At 46.5% G+C, this 18,000-nt stretch overlaps 1 protein-coding gene and 1 long non-coding RNA gene across 16 annotated transcripts in view; one reads left to right on the top strand and one right to left on the bottom strand.

Moving 5' to 3' along the window:
• NUP214 (nucleoporin 214) overlaps positions 1–16,014 on the top strand; it is an 80,662-nt gene extending 64,648 nt beyond the window's left edge. For 4 of the 15 annotated variants that reach the window (XM_083485478.1, XM_083485487.1, XM_083485482.1 and 1 more), the window contains 6 exons: positions 1,402–1,558; positions 5,013–5,165; positions 10,929–11,100; positions 11,969–12,111; positions 13,557–13,581; positions 15,827–16,014. In XM_083485478.1, the coding sequence (XP_083341604.1) occupies positions 1,402–1,558; positions 5,013–5,165; positions 10,929–11,100; positions 11,969–12,111; positions 13,557–13,581; positions 15,827–15,860 (684 nt within the window). In that variant the 3' untranslated portion in view covers positions 15,861–16,014. Of the gene's footprint in view, positions 1–1,401; positions 1,559–5,012; positions 5,166–10,928; positions 11,101–11,968; positions 12,112–13,556; positions 13,616–15,826 lie in introns of all 15 variants that reach the window. The other 11 variants (XM_083485476.1, XM_083485484.1, XM_083485483.1 and 8 more) reach the window with 5 other exon arrangements.
• Positions 14,755–15,820, bottom strand: LOC310698472. Its single transcript, XR_014521542.1, has 2 exons — positions 15,449–15,820; positions 14,755–15,346 (listed from the first exon to the last, which is right to left on the bottom strand). It is a non-coding gene; the product is annotated as an uncharacterized lncRNA (long non-coding RNA).
• Positions 16,015–18,000: the final 1,986 nt, after the last annotated feature.

Genomic DNA, 18,000 nt, shown 5'->3' with positions numbered 1-18,000 from the left:
GGGCTGCTGGAAGCTGGAATCCAACAACATTGGTTCATCCTGCCATAGATTTGCATTGTGGTCAATTCAGGGACATGCAAGGAAGTGCTTCATACAGTGCAGAGCAATATGAGTCAAGGATACCTTGAAGACCACATGAGCTTTATATCCTAGCTCACCTGACCATGAAAAAATGCCTGTGCTCTGTCTTCACTGTTTGAAGCAGTGATGTTGCTGAACACCAGTTTTTGGGAACACCAGGAAGGAGAGAGTTGCTCCTTTTGCTTTGATCCTGCTTGTGGGTTTCCCATTGGGGCAACCAGGTGGTCACTGTGAGAATAGGATGCTGCACCAGATGGGCCGCTGGTCTCATCCTGCAGCCTTTTCTTATCATCTTAAATCTGTTCCCCAAAATCTAATCTCCCATCTTGCAGGAACTGATTGGCTGGCTCCTTTCCCGCCTCCCTCCCCCCCCCCGCCCACTTTGCTAATCACACAGGATTCAGATTCTTTCCCCTAGAAAAGATGGCTCCCGTGTTCTTAGCAGAGTAGGGGGAGGAAGAGCCTAGAAGACGGAAGGAAATACATTGTCCTTCTCAGCTTGCAAGTATTCAGATGTCTATAGCCCACCACAGTTCCCCAGAGTACAGATGAAGTTGAACACATTGTCTACTTAATACTTTCTTTCTAAACTCATGGCTGTCCCATCCCATTCATCTGTCAGGTTAGCAGATAATGCCAAGCAGTAACTCTTTGGTGGTGGTACCTAAACCCTGGAATCTGTTTCCAGCTTCAGGACAGTCAGTCCTAGAGACTGACCCTTTTAAATAAGATGTCAAAACTTTTCAGGGATGTTTTTATGCGCATGCGTGGGTGGGTGTTTTATCTTCTTCTGTTGCTGTTGTGATTTAAAAAATAATAATTGTGACTTTCTTTTCCTTTAATTTTAGTCTACTTTAACAAATAACTTTTGAAAATCATGCTATATACATTTCGCCAAAATTTTTGTATGTAAAAGTCATATCTAAAAGTCATATGTACAGTCATATCTCTAGTTGCGTTCGCTTTGTGTTGCAGATTTTCGGGTTATGAACGCGGCATACCTGGAACTTCCGGGTTTCGCCACATGCGTGGAAGCGTTCTGTGTATATTATGCTTCACGCTTGCACAGAAGCACCGCTCTAGTTGCAGACTTTTTGGGGTGCAAATGGCACCCCGGAACGGATCATGTTCGCAACTAGAGGTACCACTGTATCTAAAATATAGAGTCGGAGAATTTGCAAGCCCACTAACACTTTTTGGATCCTAGCCCAAGTCTGCAGGGGTGCTTGTAGAATACCTCTAGTCCTCATGGAATCTGGCCCCTGTGTACCTGCGAGCCAGTGAAAACAGTTCTCCCCCACTTTTTGTTCCTCCTTACAGCAGACTTCTTCTGGCGGGGGTCTCTTCGGGTCTGGAAGCAGCGGCGGGAGAGGTGGTGGTTTCTTCAGTGGTCTAGGAGGAAAGCCAAGCCATGAGGCAGCAAATAAGAACCCTTTCAGCGCCACCGGTGGGGGATTTGGTTCCTCGGCCACCCAGAGTAAGTATTGCCAAGTCTTGCGTGTTCATTGTCATAGCCACTCCATCTTTGTTCTTCAGAACTGGCTGATTCACACAGGGCATTCTCCCCCCCCCCCCACCCTAGTGCTGGAAGACCTGCATCACCCATATGTCATCACCTTATGTGAATGACCTATGCCGTGTAGAACTTCCCCCTCAGTGGAGCACTTTATGAATTGAATCTGTTTGCATTGACAGTGGAAGCAAGGAAGCAAGTGATCAACTGGTGTGGACCAGGGACCTAATTTCTAGGCCATGGGTTGGCAAACTAAGGTCCACGGACCAGATCAGGCCCAATTGCCTTCTGGATCCGGCCCGTGGACGATCCAGGAATCACCGCATGGATCACCAGTGCGTGCGCGTTCTTTTCCTCTCCCTTTCTCTCACATGGCGGCGGCAGCGCCTCCTCCTTCCCTCCTCCTGACTTCTCCCTGCCCTGCCTGGAGGAGGAAGGGGGCTGGGCTTTGTTGTTGCCAACAGCAGCAGCGCTTGAGTGGCTGCCATTTTAAGCAGCCCCTCTCCGGAGCCCTTTCGCTCTCTGCTCATCATCCCTCTGCCGCTGCCAGCCCCTGCCGCTTGTAAGCAGCCAGCGGGGCTCGTGGTGCTCTTGCATCATTCTCCCCCCAATATAGTCGTCCGTCCCCCCACAAGGTCTGAGGGACAGTGGACTGGCCCCCTGCTGAAGAATTTTGCTGACCCCTTTTCTAGGCCAACCAGAATCTTTTGGCTTTCACAGTAGCAACAAAGCCCAGGGTGGGGATGGGAATTGATTTTGGAAGTGACAGTGGTAGGGAGAGCAAGTCTGCTTGGCGGCCAACTATTAGTTACAGAGCTCCTGGGTTTGTGATTTCAAATATTGGTTCACATGGGCTCAGTTCAGTGTCCCTATAAGCAGCTTAGGACCCATGTACCACTTAGGTGTCTCTTTACACATAAACCTGCTTTTGTATTAAATTTCTGCACCGGAGGCCCTTCTCTGGGCCCCTCTCCTGCTGGATGTGAGATAGGTCTTGTCAGGCCTTTTAGAGGTGTTTTAACTTTTGTGTTAAGTTGTGTTTCCATTTCTGTCTTTGCCAAAGGCCCCATTCTCACCATACACTTAAAGCACTATGGTCCCACTTTGAACAGTCATGGCTTCCCCCAAAGAATTCTGGGAACTGTAGTTTGTTCAGGGTGCTCAGAGTTGTTAGGAGACTGCTGTCCCACCTCACAGAGCTACAGTTCCCAGAGTTCCCTGGGAAGAAAGATTGATTGTAAAAACCACTCCAGGAGGGGAAGAAGGGTCACTTAACAACCCTCAGCACTCTTAACTCTCCCAAGTCCCCACCCCAACCCTACTTCACACCCTCCTTGAGTGTGTTTGCCTGGCTGCAATGTGTCCTTGAACTCTGATCATGCCTCTTGCTTGCCCTGTTGGAGGAAAGAGAGGGGTCTGTGTATGTGAAGGTGTGTAGAAACTAGCCTACTGTACAAAAGCAGAATTGCCATTCGTTGCTCCACCACATTTGCCACTGGCCCTTTCCACCCTGGCATGCGGCCCCAGGAAGGTTGTCCAGAAGGGAAAGTAGCCCTTGATCTGAAAGAGGTTCCTCTCCCTGATTTAGCTCCAGTGCATACTAAGGCTTTTTAATGTAGTGGCGCCAGTATTTTGGAACCTTGTTCCTATTGAAATGAGATGAGTACCTACAGTTTTGACATTTTGTCACCTGCTGAAAATGCTTTTCTGCCACTGAGCACTTTTAGGGCATTAATTTGATTCAGCAGTGGTCATTCTTTTCTGCATTATGATCAGCCAACTATAGGGGGTGGAAAGAGCTTCAGTCCCCTCAGTATTTGTGAGCAGGGGGCTGGCCCCCGCCAGTGTTGAGCAGGCCGCCCTTCCCTGCCACCTGACGCCACCGGGAGAGCACTCATGTGCTGGGTGGGGCTGGGACGTGTGGAGAGGGGCAATCGCCCTCTGTCCATCTTATATCCTGCTGCCGCCAGGCGGGCAGGGGCAGGTCGTGCAGAGGGGTGTATGATGTCATGCACCACCGTGCCCCCTCAATGCGGGAGGCTAGTCGGTGCACCTGATTGTATAATGTAATTTTTTTGTACACCACCAAGATATTTTTCTTATGAGTTGATGATTTGTTAATATTTTTACAAATTATTATTATTATTATTATTATTATTATTATTATTATCTAATCCAAATTAATGTAGTGAATAATCCAGAAATATATGTATTCTCTCTCTCTCTCTCTCTCTCTCTCTCTCTCTCTCTCTCTCTCACACACACACACACACACACACACTCACACACACATACACATACACACACACACACACACAATTAATAAAGGGGGCTGGGTTCAGAAAGAAGCTGCAGTCTTGAGCCCAGTCCCCTAAATCTAAGGACAAATAGGTCTAGGAACATACGCATGTGCCTTAGCCTTGAGTGGTAAAGAGAAGTTTCCACACACTCACAACACTTTGAACTTTCCTGGGGTTTGAAAGAGGATTCTGATTCTGAAGATCAGTGAGGCTTTCACTTCTGTGAGCCATAACTGGTCATGAATGTAGAGGCACTTTGAGAAGACAGGCTTTATACTCCCTCTTTGTGCACATTATAGTGCACCTGTCTTACTCCTTTGCTGAAAGTGCAGGAACAAGTAGCCCTAGTGTCCTGAATCCAGAATGGTGTGGCTTCATCTGTAGCCCTTTTGCTCAACCCATCAGGGAGGTAGGCCCAATTGGGCCTTCAAGTGATAGCATTGGGGCTGCTCTCAGAACCCTATTTTTCTGCTTATTACATGTGACTGATTCCTGGCATCCATGATAATGTGGTAATTTTTTCATTGGTGGCTATCAATAGACTGTTGTCATTTAAAATCTTTTCTCTTGCCACCCTGCCCTTTTCTGTGGTGTCATGATGCTCAGTATTCACATTTTAAGATGGGCAGTTTGATACAAAGCCCCCCCCTCCTCCTGCAGACATCACTTCTTTGATTCAAGACTGGTTGTTGCTGATTCAGATGGTCAACCTCTTCTGAAAAGTAGATGGCTTGGGGGAGCCCAGAAAGCCAAATAGTGCAGAGGGGAGGAAAGACATCCCAGTGTGTCTAGCCTATTTGACCAGGAAGAGAATTCCATACAATCTTCACAGGGAGTGTATATGTGTGCATGTGGTATAGCAGCAGTAGCAGTTCAGATAATAAGTCTAATGGTCCTGAAGTTCAATGAAAAAGGGGGGGGGGTCTTTACATTTCCAGAAAATATGCTGTTCATCTGGTGCCAATTCTTTCTCACCATAGGCAAGTGGCGACATGTGCCCATCTTAAACCCCTGATCCTCATTGTGTCTCCCCCCCCCATTGGGCTTTGGGCACTTTTGGGGGGAGGCGGGCCTTTTTCTGGTATGTAAGAAAAGACTCTCGTTTCTCCCCGCCCCAGATACATCAAGCCTTTTTGGAAACAGCGGTGCCAAGACCTTTGGATTTGGCACCACCGCCTCCTTTGGCGAGCAGAAGCCGATGGGCACATTCAGCTCTGGTGGAGGGAGCGTGGCATCTCAAGGCTTTGGGTTCTCCAGCCCGACTAAAGCAGGTATTAGTTTGTCTATTGTTTCTTCTTGTGAACATAGGAAGCTGCCTACCGCCAAGTCAGACCCTTTGGTCCATCTGCCCCAGTAGAGTCAGTGCTGACTGGCAGAAATGGCCCTTCTCCCAGGGTTTCAGGCAGGGGACATTCCCAGCTCTACCTAGAGATGCTAGGGATTGAACCTGGGACCTTCTGCATGTAGAGTGGATGCTCTACAACCAAGCTTTCCCCACTATGGGGAGAAATGGGGAGAACTCGTTCTTCTAGCATGGGGAAGATCCTCCTGCCTTTTGAACAATAGTTACATCAGATCTTGTGTTCTAGGCCAACTTGCACATCACCACGTAGGGGACATTGGCTTTGAGTTTTCTTGTGGGTTTTCCCTTGTGGCTTCTGGTTGGGCCTTATGGGAACCTGATACAGGGCAAGATGAGCCACTTGCCTGATACAGCAGCCAGACACTTCTAATGCTCTCGTGTTCTCCCTTCCACTTTTCACTTCTGTCTTCTTTTCAAGGCTCAGATTGGCTGCCGAACAAAAAACTGTGCAGCCAGGAGGTGCAAAGGGTGTGATTCCGGAGCATGTTGAGAGGAAAAGAGAACAACTGAGAGGCAGTGAGGGGAGAGAAAGCGGGGTGCTGCAGGAGTCAGGGGAGAAAGTAGAGTCAGACACATGCACAGAGGGAGGGAGGAGGCAACCATGTACACAAGTGTTGATTGTGGTAAAACAGGTCTTCTTCTTTTTATAGGTCTTTCCCTACCACTGTTGTCATCAAATTGTAGATCACATATTTCTCTAGATATGTAGTGAACTGACCCAAAAGGAGGGTGGGGAGAAGCAACCATCGAGGATGGTGCCCTCAATACTATATTAGTGTTACCACAGGGCCCAAAAGGATGGGTGACCCTTGTATGTTGTGACTTTTAATGGTTGTGCTTATGTCCTGCTGTCAGGCTTCCTTTTGGGTCATCTGGTTGACCACTGTGAGAATAGCATGGTGGATTTAGATGGGCCTTTGGCCTGATCCAGCAGCCAGGCTCTTCTTAAATTCATATCAGGGTGCTCTGCAGCTCAGACCAGGAGCTCTGTAGGTCAGGTGCTGGTTCCCTGTGCCACTGATACTGGTGGATGGCAGAAAGGAAATGACCACAGCTCAGTGGCTGCATGCCGCAGGTCCCCTTACGGTAGAACATGATATAGAGTGCTGTCGGAGGCAGCTTGAATACTAGTTGCTGAGAATTGCAAGAGGGGAGAGCAGTGTTGCACTCAAGTCTTGCTTGCAAGCTTCTCACTGGGGCATCTGGTTGGCCACAGTGAGAACAGGATATTGCGCCAGCTAGACTTATAGCCTGGTGCAGCAACCAGGCTCTTCTTATGTTCTTAACTTGCAATACACGCGTTGGTTCCCACGAAACTTGGAGGACATTGGTAAAACCCAATGGCTCATGGACAAAAGTGTCACTGGATCTCTAATCTCCGCTAAATAATTCAGCTGCAGCTCTCTCTCTTCCCCCCCCCCCCAGACAGTTGTGTTTACAACCGGGTAGTATCTGTTACATTGGTCGGGACTGGAATTTCACCCAGGGTATTAAAATGCACCTCCAGTCAAAAACAGCAAGGAGCTATATTGGTAGTCATTTCTTGTAGCAGACAGGCAGCCTGTTAATAAGATGGAAGTGTGTGTTGAAAAGTGTACACGTAAAACAGTAAAAAATGTGAGCTGCATGGAAGACTGGGGGAGGGGAGTTAATTCCATGCCAGGGATTATTGGCAAATGGACAGAAAATAGGAGTAGCCGGTATCATGATTCCTCTATGTACATCTGCAGGGCAGCCTCAGTTGAAATGCAGGTGATGCTTGTGTGTTCCAGTAAACCGTGGTTTAGCAGGAAGTGAACCCTGCCCAGCCTGGTTGCTCTCTCTCACTTGGCTGCTCCCTCTGGTGCAAGCAGGAGAAGCATACCAAGAGGGCACAGTTAAGCTTGGCTTACTATGACAAACCTGTGTGGTTTGTTTTTCCCTGGCAAGTCAGATTCACAAGCCACAGCCTTCAACCATGGTTCTTTGTTTGCTTTCAAAACCTACCTTGTGTGGGAAAAGCAAATCCCAGCCCCAGCTTTGGATGTTACCGGAAGCCAGACTTAGTTGTGGCTTCCTGACTTATTTCTCCTGTCTCATGCCAGGGTAAGAGCAAAGTGAGGAGTGATCAGACAACTCAGCAGAAGCATTCCCCTTGTTCCCAATAAGGCAACAACTTGTTCTGACTTGTCATGCACCACCTGTGAACAGAGCCAGTGTGCAGATGTGGGTTTTTTAGGTCGAAAAAGTGAAGGTCAGCCAGAATGATCATAAGTGGCACCTTTCCTAAGAGGGAACTTAGGGGTTGGGTGTTGCTTTCTTTTAATTGAATCCCCCCGCCAGCTTCTATCCCAAGGATGGGGAACCTGTGGCCCTCCAGATGTCATTGGACTCCAGCTTCCATCAGCCAGCAGGGCACAGTGGTCAGGAATGATGGGAGTTGTTGTCCAGCCATGTCTGAAGGGCCACTGGTTTCTCACCACTGTTCCAACATACCTACACTTGATGCATAGGTACAATAGAGGCATATCAAATTATTCATGGTGTGGAGGAGGGGGATATAGGATTCCCCACTTCCTTTTCCGTAATGCTCAAACTCAAGTTGTTAGACAGTAGATTCAGGACAGACTAAAGAAATTAATTCTTTGGACAATGCAGAATTTAATGTGTGGAATTTTCTGCCACAAGCTGTCTTGGTGGTCTTTAATGGGCAGTGGAGAAATTCATGAAGGAGGGCAAAGGTTGTCCACAATTGTTAGCATGCTAGGGGAAGGGTGGGCTTTGGTTTTCCCATCCTACTTATGGGCCTCCAGGATGCATTTGACAGCCCACTATGTGGGAAAACGGAGTTTTGGACTGGATTGGCATGGGGTATGGACACTTTCTAAGCCCAAGGGCTGCATGCCGGTGCTGGAGAGGTCCAGAGGCAATAGTGGGTGGAGCAATGATTATCAATTGTCCCTTTATAGGGACATTTGTCCCTGTAGGAAGGTTTATTCTCACATCCACTTGCTGTTCTCCATCCAGGCAAGCAAAAGGCATTGTCAGAGTTCAAGGGCACATTTTGGCCAAGGAAGGTGCAAAGTGGGGTTGTGTGTGTTGTCTGTGGAGAGTCCCAAGGACTAGGCAGGGGAGCCCTTGGAGGGGCTACATTTGTCCCCCGGACCTGATGTTATCAACCCCTGTGATGATGGGCTTTTGGTCTGACCCAACAGGGCTGCTTTCTTTGGCTTTCCTCTTTTACTTTAGAATATTATTATTTTATGCTGCTTTGCAGGACCAAGACCGTTTCGAAGGGAGTTGCAGATAATTAAATACAAATTGTAACACAAAACACAATTAAATAACAGCATTGCGGCTCTGGTCTTCAAAACCACACAGAGTTGGAAATTTCCAAAAGCTAAAAAAAGAGCAGCATAAACACACAAAAACAGCACCCATCCCCACCGACTGTCAAGTCAGCCTGTGTCATCAGATGCCATCATGCTGACAATAGAGGAGGGTATTCTAACGCCCCACCAGCTTCCTAACCAAAGGTGAATTGGAAAAGGTGTGTCTGAAGAAAATGGGGGTGGAAACAAATGTCTCTCCCAGAGAAGGAAGTTACATAGGCGAAGAGGCCACCACCAGAAAGGCTCCATCACACATTCCTTCCCACTAGCCAGATTTGTACCTGCTGTCATGTTGGTGAGCTGAAGGCAAACAAATTGGTTCAGTTCTTGGCTCAGTGTCACACACTTCTTGTGTGAGCCGTGAGTTTGTTTTTACAGGAGAGGCTCAAAAGATGGTGTGTGATGATGTCACTCCCAGTGTGAATCGTGCCCAAGGGCTTTTTTGCATTCCTAGGAAAGGGCTGAGATGTTACTGGCTGTATGAGAGAAGCTGCAAGCAGACTTTCAAGAAGACCTTGAATACTTTTTATTTCCCATACACCTAGTCTCTCCTTCTTTTTTTATGTACGTTTCTTTGTGAAAGCATGGCCCTGAAAAGCAGTTCAGAAAATAACCTTTTTGGGGGGGGGGATAAAGACCCCCCTCCCTCAGCTGTCACCTGTCATTCCCATTAGGCTGCCTCAGTAGGAGAGATGGGAAGCAGGGCTCATCCCATCAGCTCTGACAGAATACCAGCTCCATCAAGCCAGCTGGTCCTTATAAGAATGGCTGTTTAAGAACTGGTGCCCAGATTTGCTTTTTTCCTCTTCCCTTCTTGTCCCATTTTCCTCGTTTGTCATGTGTTTCTTTTCTTTTTAAAGCTTGTAAGCCAGCCTTGTTTTCAGTTGATTTCACAGATACAGGCTGCTCTAGGAGCCTTTTTCAGGGGCTGGAACGGAAGAGTAATGTGCAAACACTGATAAATAAATAAATAATTCTTGGCATTGGTTAAAATGAAAGTGGGGCGACAGGAAATGGCATCATAGACTTGGGAATGTCTTGCTTTCCTCCTGGTCTGCTTGTGGCAGGTCAGGGGTGTGTGGATAGCTTGCCTCTAGGGTGCAACACACCGCTGTGCTGAAATGGTTGCAGTTTTGCTGGCGACATCAGAAAACATCTACCTTAGCAACTGCTATAGCTTCCCCCCTCCTTTTCCCCATCTTTTGCTGAGAGCTGCTGCTGCTGGCGGCAGCAGCAACTGCTGCTTTTTCATGCAGGCACTCTAGAGCGGGCGTTCTTGGCCTGTTTTTCTTTTAATTCATGTCCAAGGTTTTTCTTCTTAAGGACATGCCTGCAGAATCTAGCCACCCCTTTTGCAGTAAGTGCTGTACGGAGGGTGAAGAAGGCAGCTCTTAATGACAAACTCCCCCATCCCCAAACCCTCTCTCTTTCTCTTTCTCTCTCTTTTTGGTGCATTCTTGTGGGGGGGGGGGAGAGTTGGGGGTGATGGTTGCCGATTTGCAGTTCTTGGGCACATCCGGACTCTCTCGAATGAAGGCCAGCAGGAGGTTGAGGTTCCCCTTAGATGGGAAGTTGGGGGGAATGCAGTGCTGTAAATCCGATAGAGCACTTCTCCTTTGCAGACATAGACTGGAACTCTAAAAGAAAAAGAGGAAAACGCTAGCTAAGGCCTTCCTCTGCCTAAAGCTGTTCCTTTCTGCTTCCCCACCCCCACCCCATTCCCACTTTTGCCTCTTGAATTAAGCAATTCTTCTCTCTCTCTCTCTCTCTCTCTCACACACACACACACACACACACACACACATATACACACACACAAAGAGTCTCTTACAGAGAGAGTTCAAAATCGTGAGTTCTGGCATCCAAAAAGATGTTGAGCCTGATCTACGTTCTTTGCTTTGCCCAAGAGGCCAAAACCAGAGAGGACTCATCAGACTATTGTCGTCCCCGTCCCCCCCAATTTCCTTTTTTTAGTTGCACCTTAAAAAAGGAGGGCAGAGGGTATTTTGTAATGTTTACTGACTTCATGTTTTCTAGGATGAAATGGGGGCTTTTGAAAGTGTGTCAGGGTCCCATTGCTTCTGCAGCACAAATAAAGCCCCTCTCCCCCGCAAGTTCTGGTCTGTGGGCCTTCTGCACTGGGAAACGACCTAACTCTGATTTCTTCTTTCTTTGCTCTTCTTGCCTTGCCTTTCTCTCTCTTTCTCTCTCTCTCTGTTATTTTGACTTTTTATTTATTCTTTTGCTTGTGTATGTCCCTTTCCCTTTCTTTTTCTTTGTTTGCCTCTGTGTTTGCTCAGGTGGCTTTGGAGCTGCTCCTGTGTTCGGCAGCCCTCCCACTTTTGGGGGCTCCCCCGGGTTCGGAGGGGTGCCAGCATTCGGTTCAGCCCCAGCCTTTGCAAGCCCTCTGGGCTCGACGGGAGGCAAAGTCTTCGGAGAGGGGACGGCGGCTGCCAACGCTGGAGGATTCGGGTAAGCCACAACAACAAAAGCAACAACAAAACAACAGGGGCTTGGGAGGGGGGTTTGCAGTGATATCCAGGTGCCCCATTTTTCTTTCTTCATTTGAATAAATATTCTGCAAGCCACCCTTCATTTCACTACATTTCATTATATTGATTTCTTTCATCAGATTTCTTACTTATACAATTTTCCCCAAACCCCACCCACCTGTGCAAGGGACATCTGCCATTGTGCAGTCAGGAACCTTAAAGCCAGGGAAGCATGTTTTCATTGCAAATCACCAAGCTCGTTAGGATTGGCTGCACTACAGAGTTCCCCATGGAGAACTGTGATAGCAAAGTGAGCTGGGATTGGAAGTCAAGCAGTGCCTATCAGCTTACTTCGAGCTCCATGGGACTGCTGCCACCAGCTGATCTTTGGGGCTTGCAAAGAGCCAAACCCAGGGAGCCCCTGCTTAGTGCATTGAAACCTTGACCATCAGCTGATCAGTGGTACTACAGCACACTGTGCTATTCTATTTACCAGCCTTGTACAGTGCTTTGAAGTCCTCATTGTGGGAACTTCAAAGCACCCCATTGCCTGATGTCATTTCAGTGTCAGTTGATTGGCAGGTGGGTGGCTCTGTTAATAAAAGGAGGGCAGATGCACCTCACCAAGGAGGGCATTCCACCAATGGAGAGCCACCATTGAGAAGACCCTGTCCAGGAAGAACACCAATCCAGGCATCAGTACCAACATGGCCTCCCTTGCCATTCACAGCACCCAAGTTGGCTGATTGTGGATTTCTGCCTTCATCTAGCTCCTTTTGCTTCACTTATCTTTTTTAAAAGCCACACTCTCTTTAACCCACCGCTTGCTCCTGCTCTGTGTTCCACAGGTTTGGCGGCACAGCCAACACAGTGTCATTTGGAACGCTAGCAAGCCAGAACACCCCTACCTTTGGATCCCTCTCTCAGCAGCCCACGGGTTTTGGCACACAAGGCACTGGCTTCTCCGGTTTCGGGTCGAGTGGAGGAGGAGGTATGAGCTGTTCTTGACCCTAAATAGAGGGGAGTTTGGAGAAGTGGGAGCGTGGGGAGCTTCAGCACTTTGTCATAACCTGTTAGAGGCTGGATTTCAGATGCAAACCAAGCTTAATCGTATCTTAAAGGGGAGCAGGGGTTGCTTTTTAATTTTTTTATTGCATTTATGTCCCACCTTTCTCTCCAAGTTGCTCAGGGTGGTGTACATGGTATCTCTCCCTCATTCAACCACTTACAACAACCCTGTGAGGCAGGTTATGCTGAGAGGCAATGACTGGCTCAAGGTCACACCCAGTGAACTTTGTGGCCGAGCAGGGATTTAAACCCTAGTCCAACACTTTTAACTGGCTACACCACACTGGCTCTCTGTTGGAGAGACTGAGGGACATAACTGTATCCAGCGTACTTCCTTTCATTCCCCTTTGGGGGTGGGAAAATAGAAATAAATGTATATTTTAAACCACACTTTTAAAACCTTTATGTAAGGGTTAGAGCCTTTTTAACCACCTAGAGACAATTGCAGTTAAGCATTACAGTGGTACCTCAGGTTACATACGCTTCAGGTTACATATTCCGCTAACCCAGAAATAATGCTTCAGGTTAAGAACTTTGCTTCAGGATGAGAACAGAAATCATGCTCCGGTGGTGCAGCAGCAGCAAGAGGCCCCATTAGCTAAAGTGGTGCTTCAGGTTAAGAACAGTTTCAGGTTAAGAACGGACCTCCGGAATGAATTAAGTACTTAACCCGAGGTACCACTGTACATAAATTGTTTAAATATTTTTAGCAATTTACAAAACACACCAAAGCTGATGTTAAGCCCCCAAACCCAGAAACCTTCCGCCGCCATTCATTTCTCGGGCTTATTGCTCTCTGCACCTTCTGAGTAGGAGTTTGCAAAGTCTGCTCATGAGCATGTGCAGAGTTTCCATCCCCTTGTCCTTGTCCTCCACCTGGTTCTTAGATGTTTTGAGGAATTTTTTCTCAGAACAGGGAAAATGGAAGTCCTCCTTCACACAGCCCATAATTAAAATTTGCTCTCACAAGAAATAGTTACAGCCACTAACTTGGACGGCTCTAAAAGGGGGTTAGACAAATTCAAGGAGGAATTAGGCTGTGTTCTACCTCTCCTGTCAGAGGGAAGGTGTCCCCAGTTGCTGGGAATCAACGCAGAGAAGCTGCTAACAGTTGACAGTACTGAGCTACATGGACCCAATGGTCTGACTCTTTAGAAGGCAGCTTCCTCTGTGTATGGATTAAAAGAAGAGCTTTGGTTGCGGGTTAGAGTTAAACACTAGACTGGAGAACTGGAGTGATTGGATACTGGTTAGGGGGCAGAGAGAAACTGTGCTGATGGAATCCTGACACCTTTCCTTAATGTGTGTTTTGTAATATAACCCATCCAATAATCCCTTTAACATTGCTTTTCTCCCCACCCCTTACAGGCTTTGGCTTTGGATCGTCTAATGCGTAAGTCTCTCTCGTGCTGCCTTCCACGTTGTCGGTAGGTTTTTTGGTTTATTTTGTGCCAGAAAGAGAGCTTCTTTTGAGGTGAAATATATTATTAAATATGGTAATCCCTTCTTGAATTTTGAATCAGCAAGAGATGATTGTGGGCTTTGTTCCCTCTCTCATTTCCCCTTGTAATAACATTAATGAGAAGCTTAAGATCTAGAAGGCAGTGTTTCTCCCGGGGAGCTGATCCTCCCTTAGAAATAGGCAGCTCATTTCTTCTATTCTTCACCCCGCACTTTTTTCCTTTGTAAATGTAGGAATTTAACCAACTATTTTTGGAATGCTCCGCAAAGTGGGAACTCAGTAAATGCTCTTTGGAATGCAGAGCTCTCCTGAGTAAACTGAGGCAGCAGTGTGCCCACCATTGGAAAAGTTCCTGAGAGCCACAAGCACTGTGTGCCAAAGCAAGCTTTGCCATCGTGGCAGAGCACCCATCAGTCTTGGCCTGCAGAGGCATTGTGAGGCTCCCATCTCCCCATCAGCCCCAGGCAGTAGTCTAAAATATATGGAGCATCACAGGTGGTCAAAAGCTGTGCCTTTTGTTATTCTTGTTATTAGTATTATTTATTAACAAAATTTTCATAATACAGCCTCCCCCTCATCTCTCAGCAGAGAGAAGGGGTGTCTATAAAGTACAATAAAACAAACAAACAGGCAAACCGAAAACACTAATCTATCAGCGCTATCAAAAAATCAAGCCCAGAATGTTCAAAGAAAGTTTTGTATGCTGCTGGGAGATGTCAATGCTTATGGGACTGGCCAGTGGTGCAGCCTGGCAATGATTGGCTGAGCTGCCTTTTAATTTCAGAGGTAGGAAGAAGAATCTTGCCTGCCATTAGCTCTCAGCTGCTCAGGTCCATGGGCCTCTAAGGCCAGTCTGGTTAGGGCTGATGGGAGATGGAGTCTTACAAGAGATCTGGCGAGCCATAGGTTTCCCCATGGAACAAGCAGGAGGAGGCCTCAGATTTGGGGGAGATGATCTTTTGAAAAGAGTGTTGGAAAAGGGGAAGGGTCAAAAGGAGAAGGGCTGGAGAGGCAGCCTGAGAGGGTAAGAAAAAAAACTGGTGCAAGAAACACAAAGCGAGGCCAAATATCCAGACACCAGGAGCTACAGAGAGGAATCATTTCTCTCTCTCTCTTTCTTTCTTTCTTTCTTTCTTTCTTTCTTTCTTTCTTTCTAGCATTTGTACCTGCTCTTCTGCCAGAAAGTCTCCTAGAGTAACTTACATACAAGCAGTTAAAACAAATCAGTCCCTGAGACATAAATAGTATTTATTGGTTTGGTTGGGTTGGGTGGGGTAGGGTAGGGTAGGGGGAAGGCCTCTGGACTTTGCCTCACGTGCAAGGCTTGTACCCAAAACAGGGCAAGGTGCAATGAAGCAAGCTAAAAATAAGCTGGGCCTTTCACCCAGGCAGATTGGCAATCTCAACACTTTTTTGGGGGGGGGGAATCTTGGGGAGATGTCCTCCTTCTTTGCTCATGGGGAGCAGTGAGGGGAATGTGGAGCAGTGGGCACACTTGTTCTCCAGTCCTCACTGTTTGGCTATTTTTAAACCTAATAAATGCTTGTGCTTCGAAGACTCACTTGGGATAGAATATGAGAATTGGTAACACTGGGCTGTGACAAAGAGATATTTGGGTTTTTCTTTGTTTTTTTAAAAATAAGCAGCTTAAGAAGTCTGTTCCCTTTTTGGGAAAAGGGGGTCCAAGACCACTCAACTAGCCTGGACCAGTCGGAGGTCTCCGTAAAGCCCCAAACTCTCCAGGATTCTTGGATTCAGGCAAGGGTGGAGAACCTCTGACCCAGGAGCCAAATCTGACCCTCCAGGCCCCTCTCGCTCGCCCTCAGAAGTTCACAACCCTTGCCAGTCCTTAAATTTTTGCATGGATGAAGGATAGAGATGCATGTGTTTGTGTAGAAACTAGCATATTGTGCAAGGGAAAAATTAACATGAATAGCCCCACCCATGTTTTACTGTGGCCACACCCACCAGTGCCATGTGGCCCTCAAGGTTGCCCAGGTGGGGATGCAGCCCTGAGGCTTAGAAGGGTTCTCATTCTTGACCTTAGGCTTCAGTCCTTGAAAGGGTCTAGCAATGGCTGGTATGCAAATGGGATATTCAGAATTAAGCCTCTTAGGCATTGGCAGAGAGAGGGGTCTCTTGTTCTCACCCTTGTTTTCTCTTTTTCCTCTTTCAGATCCACCTCTGGGTTTAGCAGCTGGAGAAGCTGAAAGGATGCCTGCTCATGTTGGGTGGTCAGGAGTGAAGTGAGGAGATAAACATATTGCAATTAAATGTCAGGATTTTAATGTTTAAATTAGTTTTTATTAACGACTTTAAGTGTTACAAAGCAAATAAATAAAGGAAAATAATCTTGTGTATCCATTTTCGATTCATAGTCTTTTTCACAGTTTGATTACATTCAGTATGAGGCACTATTGTCATAGACATCATGTGATTGGGGGGGGAGAAAGGGAAAGGAGATGGGGGGTAATATTCTTTCATTCTATTGCATCATGTTAGTGTAGAGTTTGTGTCAGCACCACATGGGTAGGTCCTTTATTTGTATATTTTTTTATTTGTATTGGCATTGCAAGAGATTAGGGTGTCCAGAGCTTGATTGGTTGTGTTCAGTTGGTTGCAGTGCAGTTTGTATGTGTTGGGGGAGGGGAGTCTTGTTGGGTCAGATTAGCCATATTGATTCATATTCTGTTGGGGGGATAAGTCATTTTCTTGTTGTGATGTGTATGTGATAAAGAGGAGCCATACCTCCGTTGCTTGTCCCTGTGCTAGTTTAAATTTGTTGGTTAGCTTTTCTAATAGGGTAGCTTCCCATACATTTTGGTACCAGTGGTCTATGTTCACTCCTAATAGGTCCTTCCAGTGTCTAGTTACGATGTTTCTCACTGCTGAGAATAAGTGACTTAGAGTTTCTTATCATATCCATGTGTGTTGTTGTCCTGGAAGATATTTAATAGGGCTAGTTCGGACCTGTTTTGTTGTTGTGGTTATTCCCTGTGGCACTGATATCCAAAAGGAATGAATTTTGGGGCATTCCCACCACATGTGGAGGTACTTGCCTATGGAGGTGTAGCCTCTCCAGCATTTAGATGAGGTCCCTGGGTGCATCAGTGCCAACTTCTGTGGTATTAAGTACCATCTATAGATAAGTTTCAGGGTAAGTTCTCTTCTTTTGACTGAAATGGATTTAAATGGTGGTTTAGACCACTTTTTTACCGTTGGGCGGTGTTTATTTTGTATCCTATGTCATGCTCCCATTGGTTTTTAATCATGGTGAAGGGGACTGTAGTGTCTTGGAGTAGTATTTTATATATTGTAGATACCACCCACTTCCTGGGTCCTTCCACTGTTAGGAGGAGATTTTCAAAATTAGCCAATGGCCTAATGGCTGCTGCTTTTGCTGCTGGATTGTTTTAAGAAGGCTTGTTGTTGGTGATGGGTCATTCGGGCTACTGAAGTGTCCCTTAACTTGTATTCCCTGTATTGATAGGGTATTGTCATTTTTATAAAAGTCAGTTTGGCGATATAGGCCTTTAGCTTGCCAGGTCTTTATTTGGATGTTTTGGGATGCATGGTGGAATTTGTGGGTGATGGGCCTGGGGTATTAGTGGGGGTGGGGTCAGGGCCAATTTTCCTACTTTTCCCTTCCATGATTTAAACATGGACTGTGTGCATCCGTTTAGTGTTGTGGGAATTTCCTTAGTAAAAAGTAAAAGTGAAATTAAAATTGTGTGAATGAGAACAAGACCAGGAGTTCAATTAAAAAATAATAATAAATAATTTATCAAAAAATAAGAAGTCAAGTCAAGCTGAAAACCTTCAAAGTTAGAGAGAACAGTAACAATAATAAAAAATGAATAAAAAGAATAAATAATTTGGAACAAGAAAAAAACTGAAGAGAAAAACTAAACTAAAAATATGGTGGAGGCATAAAAATAAGATAAAATGTAATAAGAGAAGGGAAAATGGTGCTTAAGGATCAAAATATTGAGGTGAGGTTGATGAGAATGGTAAATCTTGGCCCTGCAGGCAGTTTGCAGTGAGAGGGGGAGACTAAATGTATGTGATTTTGTTTGATTTTAGTGGGGGGGGGGTTATGGGGAGGGTGGAATAGCCGGCTGGTGAGCGGCTTTTCCTGGCCTGCAGTTCCAGCCCCCTCACAGTGTCTTTCCCAACTTCCCTGGCTCTGCTGGTGGTGTGCAGGGAGCAGGAAACAAAAACAAAAATGCAATTTTTCAAGAAGAGAAAAAATGTTTATATATTTGATATATGTGTGTGTATCTGCTGCCCACCCTGCAGCTGAGGGGAGCCAGATTGGGGGGGGGGGTTGTGTTATTTCTAGTGCACCCT

The sequence above is a fragment of the Podarcis liolepis genome (genome assembly GCF_965112155.1).
Source record: "Podarcis liolepis genome assembly, chromosome: Z".
In the NCBI taxonomy this organism is placed as follows: domain Eukaryota; kingdom Metazoa; phylum Chordata; class Lepidosauria; order Squamata; family Lacertidae; genus Podarcis; species Podarcis liolepis.
The sequence above is the reverse complement of the archived record's forward strand: the minus strand, read 5'-3'. Positions and strand labels throughout refer to the sequence as shown.